At 38.9% G+C, this 18,195-nt stretch overlaps 1 protein-coding gene across 2 annotated transcripts in view; it reads right to left on the reverse strand.

The window, feature by feature from the left end:
* Positions 1–18,195, reverse strand: part of LOC108691606 (semaphorin-2A) — a 167,625-nt gene that overhangs the window by 133,950 nt on the left and 15,480 nt on the right. The window contains exon 1 of one of the 2 annotated variants that reach the window (XM_018199439.1): positions 15,130–16,021. The exons of the other annotated variant lie outside the window; for it this stretch is intronic. Within the exon in view, the coding sequence (XP_018054928.1) occupies positions 15,130–15,310 (181 nt within the window). The 5' untranslated portion in view covers positions 15,311–16,021. Of the gene's footprint in view, positions 1–15,129; positions 16,022–18,195 lie in introns of those variants that run through there. 2 annotated transcript variants of the gene reach the window in all.

Consider the following 18,195-nt stretch of genomic DNA (forward strand, 5'->3'; position numbering starts at 1 on the left):
ATTAAGTAGTCGGTTTTATAAATATTTAAATAACGTTTAAATGGTAAAATTGCATTCTTATTATAGTATTAGAATATGTTATAATCCATTTATAGTTTTCTACGTGAATGGATAAAAAAATAATCTTGGAACGGAAACGCGTCCAACGAGAGAGGACCATTCTCTTCAGTGCGACGAGATGGGGGTTTCGGGAAATAATTTGAAATTTAATTAAAACTGCTATTTACCCGACGGATCAACGGGGGCGACAGTACGAACGATGGAAATGGTATGAGAGGAAACTTTTTTTCCCGCTAAGAGTCTCCAGGCAAAATAGCCGTATGATTACCAGTAAACAGCGCGCAGACTAAAGTAATTTGCCAGCAGGAGGAACACAATTTTTCCGATTATTCCAATTTATCATTGCTATTTTTGCTATTCCTTATTTCAAGGCTATATTCATTTTCTTCGAGAATCACGCTGTAAACGATATACTATTCTCTTAAGTTGGTAAGAACCCCCCTTCTATATATATTATTACTATTATAATAAATTAGAAGGAAAAATAATAATGTAGATTGCTATTTTGTTTTTTGTACAATTTTTTATTTTTTTATAGTTACTTACGTTCAAATCAATAATATCAAATGATAATTTATTAATCTAAATTTAATATAAGACACACTCTTGAAATGATTAGAACAGTTCGTAAAATGAAAAAATTGTTTAAATGAAAAAGACATTATACTGTCACAATCTGAATGTGTGATAAAATAAATCCTCCTTTCTATTTTTACAGAATCTAGTTTCTTCAGGGCTATTTAAACTTGCTATAAAGTTCAAATAGCTTAAATGACAAATTCTGAATTTACTGATATCAGATTTAGAAGTTTCTTTTCATGAATATATGTTCTCGTAGCACTTTTGCATTAAGTTTGTTCTTATGAATGTTTACTACGAGCATTTCTTCTCCCTTGGCAAATACTTTTAGAATCTTTTTAAAAATCATCATTTTAAAATAGTAAAGATTTTTAATAAAAAATAATGCCCTACAATAGCTTTCGTTAAAAATTTCGGGATCCGCATTTTATCCATTTATTAAGGAGGCTTAATATAAAAACATTGATAAAAACATTTAGTTAATTTCCCAGCAAAAGTGTACTTATCAAGTTTACTTATCTTCTTAAAATAGAAGAACAGTATTTTAAAAATTAAAGCGTATAAATTCATTACTTATGAACTTTAAGCCATTAAACTTGACATTGAAATACGAAAAAATTTTGATATATCATTTCGTAATATAAAAACATAAATTGTCAACAAAAGGTCGCGCCAGTTGTGACAGCAATTGTTTCACAATCTCGATACCTCTCTCCTCTCCTCTCCTCTCCTCTCCTCTCCTCTCCTCTCCTCTCCTCTCCTCTCTTCTCCTCTCTCTCTCTCTCTCTCTCTCTCTCTCTCTCTCTCTCTCTCTCTCTCTCTCTCAAAAAGTTAAAAATTTTTTAACAAGAGATATTAATTATTGTATAATAGAATTTAAAGGGCTCACATTAGCAGGAAAGGTCCACACATTATCACTTTTCTTTCTGTTAAAATAATTTGTGAATTTCAAATAACGCGTCATATAATGAGTCAACGACTGTTCCGTCTGAGTAGATGTTAATGCACGCGCGCGAGAGAGACGCACTATCCTATTATCGTTCCGAGCTTTGAGCGCGTACGTGCCTTTTCCGAAGATTTACCAAAGCTTGCAACAGCTAAACTCGCAGAGGCTGCCGGCGTTTTCTCGGCACGATGCGCGGATTTGTATTCTCAGAGCATGGCGTCGTGCGAGAATTCGGACGACGAGCACACGCGAAGGAGAGTAGCCGGAACAACAAAGCAACGTCTCTTAGGTACCTCGACTTACAATTAAATGCCAACTTCACGGCTGCTTACGGTCAAAATTTATTTCCATCGCGAGAAACAGCCGGCAGTCTGCTAATTACCCGTTCGTTGTTTAACCGGCGCGTAGCACGTAAGGAAATGCTTGCACGCGCGCCAGAATGAGAACAAGGCCAGATAGACATTAAAGAAGACGTGTATCGTTGGGGAAACTTTACTTTTGTAATGGTGTTTACAATTTCCCCTTCTACATTTAACAATGTCTCTCTATTCGTTAGTGCATAGTCCTTACGGTCAACGAGGGTTTAATTCAGACGCAGCCAGCACTGCACACCTTTTGTGTCTCCAACGTGCGATTTCGCTAATGGCGCAGTTTCAATGACATGATTCTGTAGAAATGCCGTGTAATTTCCATGATTTTCACGTCAAGATTATCGCAAACGTAACATTTAACGAGATGCCGTATTTGCAACGCAAAATTTCGATAATTCAAGTTTCATACTACGAGAGTTCGTTTTTTCCGAAAATGCTGCATTACAAACTTATTCAGCACGTCATAAATAATTATTACTATCAGCGTGCGGTTTATCATAATTTTACCATCTATATTCCTCTTCGTGGTAATCAACATGTGTCCCTACGCCGCTGTTTCCGGCACGACAGGACGGCATGTATCGTCTTAGTACTTGAGCTTGTTTCACGCTCGCCGGAACAACTACCCGCGAATTTATAAGGGCGGCCGATCGAAATAACCGCTTTAGCATCGTCGCCGGCAGCGTCGGCTGCACGGGGTCGAAATCATTCCCACGAGCATTCCTTCGTTCTAGAGGTGGGATAATCAAGCACGTTGGAGAAGGCCAGGTCGTGTACTCTCCCATCGATGAAACGAGAATCATGTTGGTTGCGACCGCGAAAGCTCTGCTGTCCGCGTGCGGGAGAACGTAAACGGATAGGCGCCAAAAAGGATTCGTGCACGCGTGTATAATTTTCGAGCAGAGCAGAGTAGAGAACCTCGCAAGAGAAACGTCTTTGATAGGCTTTCGAATGATGAAGGGTAGTATAGTACACCGTCGGTATTATATCGGATATTCTTAATGCTTTGGTTACTCCGTTACCTAAATAAAGCTACTTATAAACTCGACAGCATAGCAAATAAACAAAGATAAGATGTTGATCACGATATATAATTTATATTTATGATAACAGTTTAACAATAAAAATAATTAAAAATATGGCTCAGAAAATTGTTGTCTATTTTCTGTGCCAAAAGATTCGAGTTCAAATCCGGTCAGAAAAATCAGATTTTTATTCTGTGTTCGTCATCTTTCGGAAGGCAATAACAAACCGAGAATGTTAAAAGAATCTCCTTTAATAATTTAATTTATCATTCGGAATTGATGTTAAAATATAGGTCCCATAATCCATATACCTATTTATAAAAAGACTCTACAAATACATGTAGCTTTATTTATATTCTCCGAAAAGGTTTGGCAATGGACTATTAACCTACTCCCGTAAAAATAAAAAATATTATAAAATCTTTAAGAGAAGAATAGGGAAATCAAGACTTGGAATGTTTCCTTTTTCCTTGAAGGAAAGCAAAGCTCGATTTGAACAGTCACGTCATTGATAATGGTGTAAAATAATTAACATAATATAATTCAGAGAATGAAAATTAAAATATGTGTGTGATTAAATTCTAATTCTCCCGCTGAACATTTTATATAATTTTATAGTCTCCTTTCATGCTACGCAAGATTGCTACAAAAAATAAATTTTAAAATTCATTTTTCCAGATTTTTCAGATGAAAATCGAAAATTTTTCGTGACTAATATAAAATATTTAAATTTTAACATTTAGAATCAAGTATTGTAGAAAAGTTAACCTACATTATTAAAAACAAAAGAAGCTTAATAGCAAAATTTAATAATAAAAAAATTTAGTAATAAAATTTTAGGTGTAAATTTAACCCAACAAAAAATAAATTAGTATTGAAAAAAAATGCAATCATGACGAAAAAGGGCAATCAAATAAAAATACTGAATAAAATATAAATTTTAATTATTTTATTAAAATCATTTAAAGTGCGCGAGTTTTGAACGTATTTGATTATAAACGTCAAATATAATATTTAAAAAATTTATAAACAATTACATTATATGGAATAGGAGCGATTTAAAGAAATTGTGAACAAATCTCAAAATTCCAGACTTTTTTACATTTTCCCTTGATTTTTCTCGATTTTCCATAATCAATTTCGATTTCCCTAATCTTTCCTGATTTTCCAGGTCTGTGGCAATTCTGCTATGACAAAAAAGATAGAGTTCGGAGAACTGATTAAAATCAATTTATGTCTATATCCTTATTATTCTTAAATGTTCTTGATATTTTTAAATATCTGAATTCGTAAAATCACAGTTCTAAATGTCCGTAACTATTTTCCTAAAACTATATTGTGTTGCAGTGTGTCACAGTACCATAATTACCCCGAAGTGGTCTTCTCTAGATATCCCAAAGCGATCGATTGCGCTTCAAAGTTCCGAAGAAGAGGATTGGGAAGGCGAAATGCAGCTGCAGCTGCAAACCCAGCGTAACATTAAGGACATACCGCAGCGAGAGCGAACCTGGCAGTATTACTCGACTAATCACTTTGTAACATGGTCGAGCTAGACTCCTTCGGGGTTGAGTAAGACGAACAAGAAGAACGGGGCGTGGTAGTGGTGGTGTTTCTTGGGAGTGGGTCGAGGGTGTTGGAAAGAGGTGAGACAGGCCAACAAATCGTGCCAAGTGCCAACTTCTCTTGTTAGAGAACAATTAAGAAATGCAGCGTTGCAAGTACAGGTCGGAAAGATAGGAAGAAGCTCGATTTTCACACGTCCCAACACGTATATACACCCGGCAAACTCTCACAATAAAACTGATTTCTTTTTATGTGTTTCATGGATAAATTAAAATCTTTGTAACATTTTCGGAAAATTATAAGCGAAAAGTAGAAATGAGAAAAATATATTGGAATACTAACAGTAGAGAAGTTGGTTGTCGGTTATAATGTCTGAGATGATATTATATCGTACAAACCGCGCGGCGGACACATCGCAATTTTCGTATTATACAATTTAGTTTCATTATACTTGCTAATTTTCACCAATTTTAAACTCGTGCATACGTGCGGATTTATATACTTTAATTATCACAGACCGTAGACGTTTCTGCTATATTTCAACTATCCGCAAATGATCAGAATTTTAATTAGAATAATTTATTAATAACAATTTGTCCGTATATTGCGAAACAATTAATTTGCATCCAAATGGATCACCCTCAATTCGGTTGTGTTGTTTTAATTAAGCGCGCAAAATATTCTCGATTCTATATTTGCCATGTCAATAATTGCGATCGTATCGTTTCCACCATCCTACTATTAATAATTACGTATATACGTTTCTTTCTTTCATGACAATTACGTCCCAAACAGACATTAATTTGGTAACTACATTGCGAGATTACCTGTTTTATTTAAATCATACGAGAATGCTTGTAACCAAGTAATTCAAACGTATACTTATTCGTATAATATTTACTGTATAACTTTAAAATAACTTTAAAGAAGATAAAGATATCATGCGACAAATGATAAGACATTGTATCTCAACGCATGTTTGAATTTCCATATATTTGTATATGATCCCCCTCAAAAGATTGCCTCCAAAATCGTACATAATTTTTACAGTAAACCTACGGAGAGTATTTCCAAGTCTCACGCAACAATGTGGTTTCTGTATACGATACACATCGGTATCGGATTTGATGGTGCCATGCGGTCGTGTTACGCACGCCGGTACAGGTCGTTAGAAGGGGTGATCCCCGGCCTTTTCGTCCAACCATTACGAAGCATTAACTGGCCCTGTCGACTATCGCCCCCGTAGCAACGGTTATAATACTTTTCTTTCGCTTCAGCGATAGCGCGCGGTTTCCAAGTGAAGCCAGTTTCCAATTCCCCTTTGTTGCTACGAGCTTCATCACCCTCGCCCTCGGGAGCACACATTCCCAAAACTTCCTCGCCTTCGATCAACACGTCGGTCACGAAGCACGAGAGCTGAGAGTAAAAGTTCACGCGATACCGTTAGAGAACCCTAATCATTATCATTCGTCGCTGAACGAGTTGTCACGAAACTTTTTGGGGCAGAATGTTAGTTTCTGCAATTTTCCAGGCATCATCAGCCTGGAAATTACAATTTCACGTAATGCACAGTCACTGTTGACAAAGACAGAACGCACGGCCAGCGCAAACATGGAGGTCGGAGGTCGTAATAGGACGTACCTACAGCCGGACGCAGCTGTAAAGTAATTAGCTCTGCTGTTCGGACATTCGTGCCTTGAAGGCCAGACTGCGCCTTTTACGATTTTATGCCGTCTGATCGTCTCAAAGTAATAATAAACTTTAAAGTAATTAAGATATATCGGGCTCCAATTACGGCTAGCTCTAAGAGAGGGGCGCGATATCCTTCCTTGCACTTTTCGCAAGATATACTTTACGGCTGGCAGCGCCGACTTTCAACGACTTCGATCAAAGCACTGCGATTAATTTTACGTTGAATAAATTAGCAGGCTCGAGCTGTTAAATAATTCAAAGTCGCGCAATGTCAATATTCGTTAAATAATATAAACGATATTATGAAGTTTCGTGAAGCGAGAAAAGGCAGAATTAGACTTTCCGTTTTAAAAGAAAAATGTAATATTATAATAAAAGATCTTATCGAGTAGGATGTGCTTAGTGCATTTGCATCACGACAAATGAAAATTCGTATCACTAAAAGCCACTGATTTACGTGCCGTCATGCAATTACCATTTTTACTGCCTTTGCTCGTATTCTCTCGAATCACAATCGCAGCTTAATGTCCTTGCGACCGGATGTTCGATACAGGACTGAAGAGAGTATATAATATACACGTATATGTTTAGTGCACGAAATGTATGCATACGAGATAAGTTCGCACGCAATTATTCACGGTGGTTTGTGCGTACGTCGTCGAGTACGGACGTCCGGACGAACTATCGTCTACAAAAGTCCAAAGTACTCTGCAAGTGTACGTACCTGACCCTCGAGATCGCGGTAATTGCGTGCGAATTCCACGACGACGGCGCGTCGGCTGCTTTTTATTGCCGGTCGTTAGTGTAATTAAATCCTCGCTGCTCACGAACGAGAGTTGAATGTAATCGTGAATTTATACGCGGCTAGACGAATCGAAACGATCTTTATACATTTATTTCCGTTTTATTTCCTGACCCTGTATCTTTCTCAAAAGAAATGTCTAAAAATTTATCTTATTAATACATATCCTTGAAAAAATTAATTAAAAATCATGAAACAGTGTGTCATATTTTTAAGCAAGGAATATAATAAAAAATAATTAATTATAACAAATCTTACTTAAGAAAAATAAATCTTTAAAGATCTTCTAAAAAGTTAATATACTGTTAAATAAATTGATTGCTTAATGTGTTATCATGGAAGAACAATGCAAAAACTTTGCATAAAGAAAATAAAATTTTTTCTTGTGTTCGCAGAATTGCAAGATACACAACGTGCAGATTAGAGAGAAGTAACTGCAGGGGAGAAAGAAAAGTAGTCTAACGTGTCGATCAAAGAAGTGCAACAAGAAGCAAGTGGCGGTGGCCGAGGTAGTTCTTGTATCGCGGATGTGTTGATATCGGTCGTAACAATTTATTCGGTCGGTGAAGAACACGAAGGGAGAGCGCGGTTGCTCTCGGCGCGGGGTCTCGTCATCTTTTTTTTTCTTTTCAATATCACCGTTCGAGATAAAGCGAGATTCAATTTCCTGTTTCTATCTCTCTTTTTCTCTCTTTTTCTCCCTTTCACCTGCTCTCTTCTTGCGCTACGATCTGCGAGAACGGTTGAAGTCGTGCGGTCTGAAATTCCTGTGACGAACAGATATCGTTCCCGACTAGTCGAGAGGGTGGAGTTGAGATAACTTCGAATACGTGGAAAGGTTCCAAGGGTTCATAGAGTACTATGCGACTTATATCAGGGATTTGGAACGTGCATGTGCTCCGAGGGTAGAAGAGGGGCTAGACGATTAGGTGACTAACCCTCTGTTTGCACGGTGAAGTATTCCGATAACAGTGAGTCCCCCTATCAACGATATCTCTGCGCCTCGTTTATTGATACAGGACAATTAGCCGTCTGCCATCGAAGCGCAACAGAGATCTTATTGAAGCCCACTTGAGATTATTGAAACGCAGTGGGGATATGATAACTTTGCCTCCCATTTAAATTCGCAATTGTCATAGAGTATAACAGCTTCGTACTGCAAACAACTTCGTAATAGATTCATGTTATTTTACTCCATTTTACTATCCATTTCACAGGATGTTTCAGCATCCGTTTATTTAGCTTCATTTCTATTTATTCACAAATAAAACATAGAACTGATAGAACGCAAACCAATATGCTTCTTTTGCGAGCAAATAGCTATTGAAATAAACAAATAGAAATGTCTAAACATAACAGATATAATACATAATAAACAGTGCTCAAAAATAAAAAAATTTCGCCACTTTAAAGTTACTATTTTTCTTTTTTAAATTTAATTTCTCGACAGTAACAGAATATTGAAAAAAAAGTAGCAGTCCAACATAATCTATTTTATTGAAAGCGATCTGTTTCTTAAATAGCATCTAATATCTCTAATATTAAAATGTTTTAGAAACGTGTCTAGCAGGACACATAATTGACGATATGCTAACTAAGCCGCGACAATAAAAGAAATGATAATTGGCAATTACTATCTCCACTATGCCGTCGTAAGATCGCGCATTTATTTTCGAAGAGTATTCGCTTCTTACGTTTACACCGTTACTTTCCGAAGTACCTGTCATTAAGAGCCAGGCTATATCAACAAAAAAGCAGTAGTATATATCCACTTGATTGCGCGTGCGAAAGTTCCGACTGGATGGGAATACAACAATGTACATGGATGTCTTGGCCAAAGGTAATCGTCTCGATGTAGAATCTCATTAAGCAGCGTGAAAGAGCTTAAGGAACCGTTAAGATCCGACTCTCGAAGAGCCTCATAGTAGTAGGTATTCGAGGTGCAAGAATGTAATATCCGCGTGTGGTTTATAACATGACGGCCAACGACTTACCTAGCTGTAAAACTAAGCCGTAAGACGTAAGATTACGCACCGACGAGATTTCGCGTCGTTTCGAAGGGGCGAAATAATACGCCCACGCTCGGCAAATAATATTAATTTTATCAGAAACGGTAGAATTCCCCATGTGCGGTGACCCCATGACGGCGAACTTACGACAGTTATTACCGGCGCTGATAATACTCTTCGTCGAGCGTAATTATTAGTACGACATCGTAAGCCTTCCCGAGCATATAAATAATGAGGGAAGTTCCCATTTCTGGTTTAACGTCCACCTTGTGAAAATCTTATAGAATATATGCTTATGAAAAACATTCTTAACTTTTTTATTATTACACAGAAAAAATAGTTTGGTAATAGCTACCAAATTTTTGTAATAGCTATCTAAAAGGTTCAATCAAATATTTTGATTAATACAACAAAATATTTTGTTGAACCTATTTTAGGTAGCTATAATCAAATTGTTTTTTATAAATCAATACGTTTATAAAACTGCAGAAATTTTAATATTAAAAGTATGAGAGGGTGCTTGAAAAAACAAATCGTTTCCAATCAAAATCTATGGATTCTCCTGAATTATTATTGTTCTATCAATATTCTATCACTTTCGAAAAATTTAAAAAAAGAAAGATAGTAAAATTGAAATAGCGAAATTTTTTATCATCTTTGAGTTGTCTACATTATTCAGATCGAAGTATACCGCAACACACGGAAAAAATAGTCAAAATTTTTCGCGTAATTGTATAATTTGTTTCTCTGTCTTCGTTACATACAATTATTGCGAAAAATTTCAAGCAGGCCAGCATCAAAATATCCAACGTATTATATTCTCATTATCCTCTTTATCCATTAAAATATATTCACAGCGAAATCGTCTTGTCTCACGAGCGTAGGTATTATACTTTTGCGCGTTTACACCGCCAAGTACAAAGTGTTTCTAGAGCTATAAAAGAGCGAAAAAGGATGAATAAGAGAGAAGATGAAAGAAGGAAAGATTTCCATTCTCTCTCTCTCTCTCTCTCTCTCTCTCTCTCTCTCTCTCTCTCTCTCTCGTTTCTTCCCTCTCCCTTATTTCTTTCAAAGTGCACGTAATCCTGTCGTTGGAATATCCAACATCCCTCGACACACTCGCCGTCTTCGTCGTGGTTCGCATATACTCTTTGTTTCGTGTTTCGCAAGTGTCGTATAGAACATTGTTTTAGCCGGAGTTTATGTCGTGAGCGGATTTATTTCTAAATAAAGGAAAAAAATTAAAGTTAATGCCACTAAAACTGCTCCTTTCGGACGAGATACGTATAAGCTGTCAAACATATACGAATCCGACTGCGAAAGCGAAAAAAAAAAAAGAACATCTGTTTAATTTAATTCACACTTGCAAAACTCTTTGTACGCGGACGGGAATTAAAGTTTGTACGAGCTCCTCGAATCCGATTAAAGTAGCGATTAAAGCAAAACTCACGCAGGGTTTAGGTTAAACGGCCGAAAACTCATCGTTTTTCATTTTCTACCTGTAATACCTAGCAAGCCGCTATGCGTTCAAGAACGCTATGAGATTACGTGAAAGCGACGAAGAAGTTACGAACTATTTCTCGCGCTCGTGAATCGATCGTGCCGGCTATCTTACTCGTTTGGGCACAGATTTGCACTAACACTTCGCTCGTGACTCAAGCTTCGGGATTTCGCAACAAAGTTCCTACTTTTGTGTGCACGTCCACAATGATCGCGCGAACTTGGGTCGTGTCTTCGCGTTACGCGTCGCCCTCGACCTCCACCACTACCATCGCCTTTATCCACTGTTTCTCATCCTCGACGCCACGTCTCGCGTGCTTTTTACCTTCGAAAGAGAACTTCCAGAGCATCGACTGACGAGAAAGAAAAAGAAAATAAAAAACTGAAGAAGCGCAGCTAAGACGGTACGAATAATGCAGTAAGAATTAATCGAATCCCCCAGCGCTTTTTTACCACGGCGTCGCGTCGTCTGGCGTCGCGACGCGTTTGTAACGCATTTGCGACGCCTTGCTCGTGCGATCGGCTGAGAAGCCACTCCTCCATGCAACAAATCAAAAGGAAAACGTGGGAGAATAATTTCCAAAAGTCAAGCTTATTCTCCGCTCCTCTTTCACTCGGTGTACCTCAAGCAAGACACGCGGGCCTTTTCAAAGGGAATAATTCGACCGCGGTGTATCCGCACACGAAAGCTCTCGGCTGATTCCGTCTAACTTCGCTGGCTTTTCAAAGGCAATGTCTCGGCATTCATGCTGACCCTCGGCCACAGGAATGCGTGGTTCCGAATACCGCGTGCCGAATGAGTCTTAGCTGTGGTCACTCATTACGCAGCTTTAACGGAAACGATAGTGGAAAGGAGGGAGGGAGAGAGAGAGAGAAACTAGCCGAATCAAGGCGGCATCGGATGACCGGTAGCGACGCAGTTAACTCGTAGAGCTTTTAATCTCGAAAATCTTTAGGACCTTCGAGCGACCAAAGGAAAACTTTCGCAGTCCGTCCGGTACTCACGACCGGCCGAACGACCGCGCTTCCATTCGCTTTTCCCTTTTCTCTTTGCCTAGCTACTTCCGCAAACATCACTCGCAAATCTCTATATAGTGCAAAGAGAGCATTGCCACTCGAACTTCTCGTATTTACTAACGAATTAGGGATCTGTAATCTGCCGCGAAAAAATCGGTCGCAAATATAGAAAAAAGGCAAACTGGAAAAAAATTAAAATATCGTTGCATTAAAAACGGATTATATTCCGTCATTCACTGCGAGTACTGAAAATCTATAGTATACGTAATTTGAACTATAAATTTTCAGTATTCAAAGTAAATAACGGGACGCAGCCATATATACTTTATTTATTACATTAATAATTTTTATTATTAATAAATTATAATAAGAACAATAAATTGATCCTCTTTCTATTAATATAATAATAATTAATATAAATCTCTTTTATCACGATTTATTATTAAATTTTATTATATTTATATCTAATTAATTACATGTTACAACATTGATAATGTGACCCGATCAAAGTCGAAACGTTTGTTTTTGTAACGCTATTCAATTATAACTTTTATGTTACAATATTATATATCATTAATTTATTGTATTTCGTAGCTTTTCAACATAATTTTTTAAAATTTTTATTTATTACGTTAGGTTCAAAAGATGGTTTAAGCGATTGAATGGAGGTTAAAAATATCCGTTTATATTAGGTGAAATTTAGTATCTTCGGAGACATAGTTTAATACAACAGGACATAGTCATACGGAGTTTCATACAACTTCGTTATATGCGCACATGTACGACGGGTTACATGTCAAATATGCGTGCAAATTGGATCAGCAGATCGGTTTGAGAAGCCCGTCGAAATTAATATCCGTTCCGTTAGTTACCAGAGATCCGATACGAAGGGCTTAGAATGCATGATCGCTTCGTGGTGTAGACGCCTGCCCGCAAGTACAGATTAGATCAATGCGATGTGTTGTGCTTCAATATAATGTATGCTGTGTACATGTATCGAGTCTTAGTGCAGCATACTCACGACGTTATCAATCAACACGTTACTCGATGACGAATCTTGTAAATAAGTTTCAGTGCGTGCTTTAACTTTCAACGATCATCAATGTTTCAAATGACAAGAATTGTTTGAGAAATCTGAGTATTTTATCGCGAACATAGTTTTAAAGACGATCATATAACGACTATATGTCAATGATAAAGGTTCACAGTAATGCATCTGCGTGCTTCTTCCGCACATATTTCACCAGAATTTACGTCACGCTTTAAACATCATCATGCAAAGTAAGATTAGACACATTCGTTTCACAGAAACTCATAATTGCTAGTTTTCCTTCAGTATTCGTGGAACGCATGGCGATGAAATTAGCCGACGATAACTCCGAAACAAGTGTCGCCAAGCGCTACCAGTTGCGGGTACACCGCGTTTCACGAAGCCCCAAAACTTCGTGCCAAATATTCGCGCGAACGCCAAACCGGCATTCCGCATACACATGCGTACATCTCACCGGAAGAGCGATGCACCACAGGGACAATAACCGCGCCATTGTAATGAAAATTCCGCCATTGGCGCGACAGGAAAACAGACCGACAAAGTCCGGCCGCAAATCCTCCAAAAAGTTTCCCCAGAAAATGCTATGCTCGTAGAGAACTCTCCAGAACGCGTAGGTTACTTGCGTAAGTGTACGTGTGTGTACGTGTGTGTTCGCGTAAGTGTGTTTGCTGTACGTGATGCGCTCGTAAGCAGCGTGTCTCCCCAGCATGCGGTCTCAGCTTGCTTATACGTAACACACGCAAGAGCCAGCACGCACCGCACCGGCGATACTCTCCAATACTCGGCTTCCATAGTCAAACCAGCTAGCAAGGCACAGTCAGCGAACCAGCCAGCCAAGCAGGCAACCGTCCGACCGACCAACCAACCGACCGACCATTCCACATTCCATTCGACGGCTCTCTCTCTCTCTCTCTCTCTCTCTCTCCTTCCCTCCCCTCCCCCGACATCATAATGAAGTCAGCCCAGCGTTCTAAGCCCCGGTAATATCGCGTGGCAGGGCACTTCCCGAGATAATATTGGTGATGTATGCTAACGGGCATTTCGTTGCTCGGGGTACGTTTTTACGTTTTTACGTTCCATTCGTACCGTCCGTTCTCTTAAACGATTTAACACGAAGCGAGAAAAGAGATGAGATAAAGAGGGGGTCAGCATCCCTCAAGAAAACGTTGGGGAATTTAATCCCTCGTGTATATCGCGGAGGAAAGTGTTTTTCGCACATATGACAAATGAGCCGTAAACCATCAATGGTTTCGTCAATTTTTACCTGAAGAAAATCAATATTTTAATTAATTCAATCGAGATAACGAAGAATAATTAAAATTTACAATTTGCGAATCATTTGAGAAAATTAATGTCATTAGTAAAACTCGTGATTTTGAAAAAGATGAGTAAAGTTCCCTGCGATTAATTTCGCATGAAGTCTACCTGCATCAACTACGCTAATTGTATTTCATTAAACGTAGGTGCGAACGATTGAGTTTACTCGTTCGCACAATTTGTATTGCAAATGGCTAGTCGGCACGACGAAACGTTCGGAAGTCACAATATTTAATTTAGAGGATTGCAAATTAATCACGATCAATATTCTGATATAAAAGTTGCACATAGCAATCGCCCATCGGTTGTCGAGATTGAAAACGTGTTACAATCATTGTTATAAATAAAAAAAATAGATGGCAAAAAGCGCAAATGAAACGTTGTCAGATAAAATTTCAATGAATGTTTACATTATTAATTATTAGCTGTTTTACATTTGAAATACCGTAATAACATGTGAAATTATACTCTCTAAAAGTGAATCAATGAATTATTACTGACATCAGTGCTACACTTATAACTGTAATGATCAGTGAATATTTATTGTTTTTCAGTAATAATACACTGATTCATTTTTAGAAGTTATTCTAAAAATGTTTCTACAAATTAAATCTGCAAAAAATCATAATCTCTAAAAGTGAATCAGTATATTATTACTAAAAAATATTCGCTGATGATTACATCAGTTATAAGTGTAGCACTGTCAGTAATAATACACTGATTCACTTTTGGAGAATACTTTTATGCTCCACGTATCTCCTCTGGCATCAATATTGACCGTGACAAACATTGCGTAATTTATTCTGCGGATTATAACTATCACGGTGTATTATCCTCTAAAATGTATGTGGGCGTGAGACATTGTGTAAAACCCGCTTCTATCATCGGACGATAACATTCGATGAGACAACGAAAAGTCACGATACCACGTGGCACTCTATCGCTACGCTCTTCCGTTTCTGCTTCCGCCCGAGTCTGGCCTACCGTAACTAAAACGAGTTAGGCTTGGTACACGCAAATCTTGCTGCGGAAATATTGGTTCGTGCTCATTGACCATAGGTATCCATCAATAATCACACGACGATCCTACGAACGACGGAAATCGTTGAAAAAAAAAACAATCATCGGTCAATGACCAACGTTTTACGACATATCACTGATCATTCGTAATGGGATCATTATTTAGGTATATCTGACCTTTGTGATGCCTGAGGTGAGAACGACCGCAGCACGGTTGCTCGAAATATGCGTGTCCGGGATGGGCACCGGCGGGCCTGCTGGCCATGCTGGGACTCAAAAGTTGCCCCAGGACAGCTGCGAGAACAGCTGCCCTAACCATCGTTGTCATGGCGTCCGGTAGTAGCCTCTGTCTCTGCATGATCACAGGAAAAATAAAAACACTTTTCACTATCCTTCACGTTCTTCCTTTCTTTCTCTCGATCTGTCGAGATACAATCCTCACACGGTCTGTTCTACCTTCGCCAATTTCGGAGCATTTCGCGCACGATAGCCGTCACTCCGGCACGTCTGATCCGGGCCTTGACGAAGCTTACAAAGGACCGCGTGGGCCGCGATGCCCTGGCCTTGAGTAAAAGGAGGTAGAAACTTCAGCCGCAGCGTGGTTGTTGCCCTTTGCCGCTAGCAACGACAACGACGACCGTTCACCGGCGTGTAAAGCGTCTCTCTCTTCCTCTCTCTTTCTCTCTTTCTCGGTTCACTCGCCGTCCTTGTCCTGTTCTTGCGGCAGGTACACTCCAAGATAGAAACTCGACCGCGTGTTGCTCCGTTCAGTTCACTCTCTCTTTTTCTCTCTTCTTCTCTTTCAGCTGTTCTCCTTGTTCTTTCTTTCTCTTCCGCACTGCTTCAAAGGACAAAGGAATTCTCTCTGTCCTATGCTTTTTACTCTTTGTATACAATTCGCCCTTAAGTCGCAGGTATGTCTTTAGAACGATAAACGATTTTCGTTGATGACGCAAATGTACGTTTTTTACAAGATTTATTTTACTTTCCTGTAAACATCTAATATTATCTACGAGTTGGCCATTTAAATGGTTTTTATTTCATCAATAGTATGCATTCGTCATGCGTTTCTAATTGTTGTTAGTGTTATGTTTTCTTGACGAGGAGCACAACACTGTGGATATCCGAATCGGCTGTAAATTACCAACTGAGAAAATCTTGGTTAACTAAATATAAAGAACGAGACGCGTACGATGGTCACATCTGTTGCTTGGAGTCAACGGAGCTGCGAACTCGGAGTCTACGGAGATGACGTTCCCTATCGCGCGTACATCCTCGCGGTGTCGGAGAACAGTTGCAGACGCGACGCGTTGGCGATACACGTCCGTGCATCCGTCACAACATGATCGAGCAGTTAATTAAGCGCTGGATTGCCGAAGACAAAAGGACGCGCGTCGCGAAACTCGTCAATCGGACTGGGTTTACTGAGGGACGACTGTATAGACCTCCCTCATTGGAGGCCGCGGCACGACTGTTACCCTCTGACGCGCGTTGCCGCGTTCAGTTGTGTTCGGCGTCGTTCGGTCGTCGTCGGCTTCACTCGGCCAAAGCTGCTCCAAAGTCGTGCTGCACGACTCCTATGATCCATCCACGGCCGCCGACCGTTCTCTTCACAATCCGCATTATGTACTCGCTCTCGCCGTGAAGAGGCGAGGAAGCGTTAACCCTCGATATTTCTCGTAACCCTGGCATGCCACCCGCTCTTTTATGGCGACTATGAAAAATTTTTAGACAGAGCGACAGAGCAGAACCTGGCGGAAGAAAGATGCTCCAAGTCGGACTTTACGGCACTTTCGTAGCGGCACTGTCTGAATTATGAAGAAGCTCTGCCCTTTTTTTCTTACTTTTTTTTTTCCAGAACGTCAAACGAAACGCACCGTCTTACTTGCCGTACCTTTCGACAAAGCCGATAAGCTTCTTCGATTCACGGCAAATCTTCCGGCGGGTTTCTCTCGCGATTATCAAACTCTTTGCTCCGCTTATCAATGAATGCAGAATATATTAATAAAAAATATATTAGAATCGTAACATTCTATAAAAGAAAACGCGGTATAAAATTATCGTCCATATATCCGAAATGGCAAAATTAATTATTATTAATTTATGCTATTTCTGAGATAAATATTTTAAATATTTAAAATGAATAAAAAAACCTTGACTTTGATAAATTAAGACGTTTCTTCTTATTTTCTTAATTTTAGATTCTACAAGTGTTACAAATAAATTCACTTTGCAAAATAAAAATGTAATAAATATTTAAAGCAATAGAAATTTATGATAGAAAATTGAGAAAATGTAAAAAGATCATATGTTTCATGTGAAACTTAAAAATAACAGAATTAATAATTAAGCCTCGATATATAAATATATATATGTGCATGTCAGTAATGCATTTCGGTTTGATAGTTGACGCAAACGAACGCTAATTGAAGTAAAACGGTTAACATGATTATGCCGACTAAATCATTTGGTTAGCGAAAATTCCGTTAGCGGTCTACTGAGTGTATGCAAATGTAATTACAATGCGAAAGCGAAATCTTGTTATTCTAGGTGACTATTCATATTATTTGTACGAAGTGAACGAGATGAAGAACTTTAAACGTGATTTTACGAGTCAAATTATCGTTTTTCCTTTGGTATATCATCTATTTTCAATATCAGGTTCTATTTCTTTCGTTATGACAAACAAGTGTTAAATGTTTCCTGTCTCGAATTAAACGAAACCGAAAAAAATAATCATGCCGCATAATCAAAATTCACTTTGCAGCTGTACTATATTGCTCCACCATTCGTGTTACAAAATCAATTCACATAGACATGACGTAGAGAGTTTCTGAGGGGTCGAGATACACGTTCTACACCACCAACGTTCGCTACATCGTGCGTACCGATGCAAGCTCGAAGGATGCTACAAGAACGAAGTCAAGCAGGGTATATGAATAAGTCGATATGCTAATGCGAAAATCCTGCGAAGTTAGCTGAGCCCAGGCTGAGCTGCAAAGAAAGTTGCGCAGCATCCAGGCCACAATACAAAGTCTCTTGGTAATGCGGAAGGGGAGACAATTTTGTACCCCTCCATAGACGCAGCGGGTACCGGGTATTACGACTTTAGTGAGTACAGGCCACTTTCCTTTGTTGCTTATGGGACGAGGCTACAGTGAAGGTGCAGTCTACGGCGCGGCGGTAAGGGAAGTCGTAAGAATTTTAGAACAAAGAGGAAACCGGTTAGGGGGGGGGGGGGGT

The sequence above is a fragment of the Atta colombica genome, unplaced genomic scaffold (assembly GCF_001594045.1).
Source record: "Atta colombica isolate Treedump-2 unplaced genomic scaffold, Acol1.0 scaffold47, whole genome shotgun sequence".
NCBI classification, from domain to species: Eukaryota; Metazoa; Arthropoda; class Insecta; order Hymenoptera; family Formicidae; genus Atta; species Atta colombica.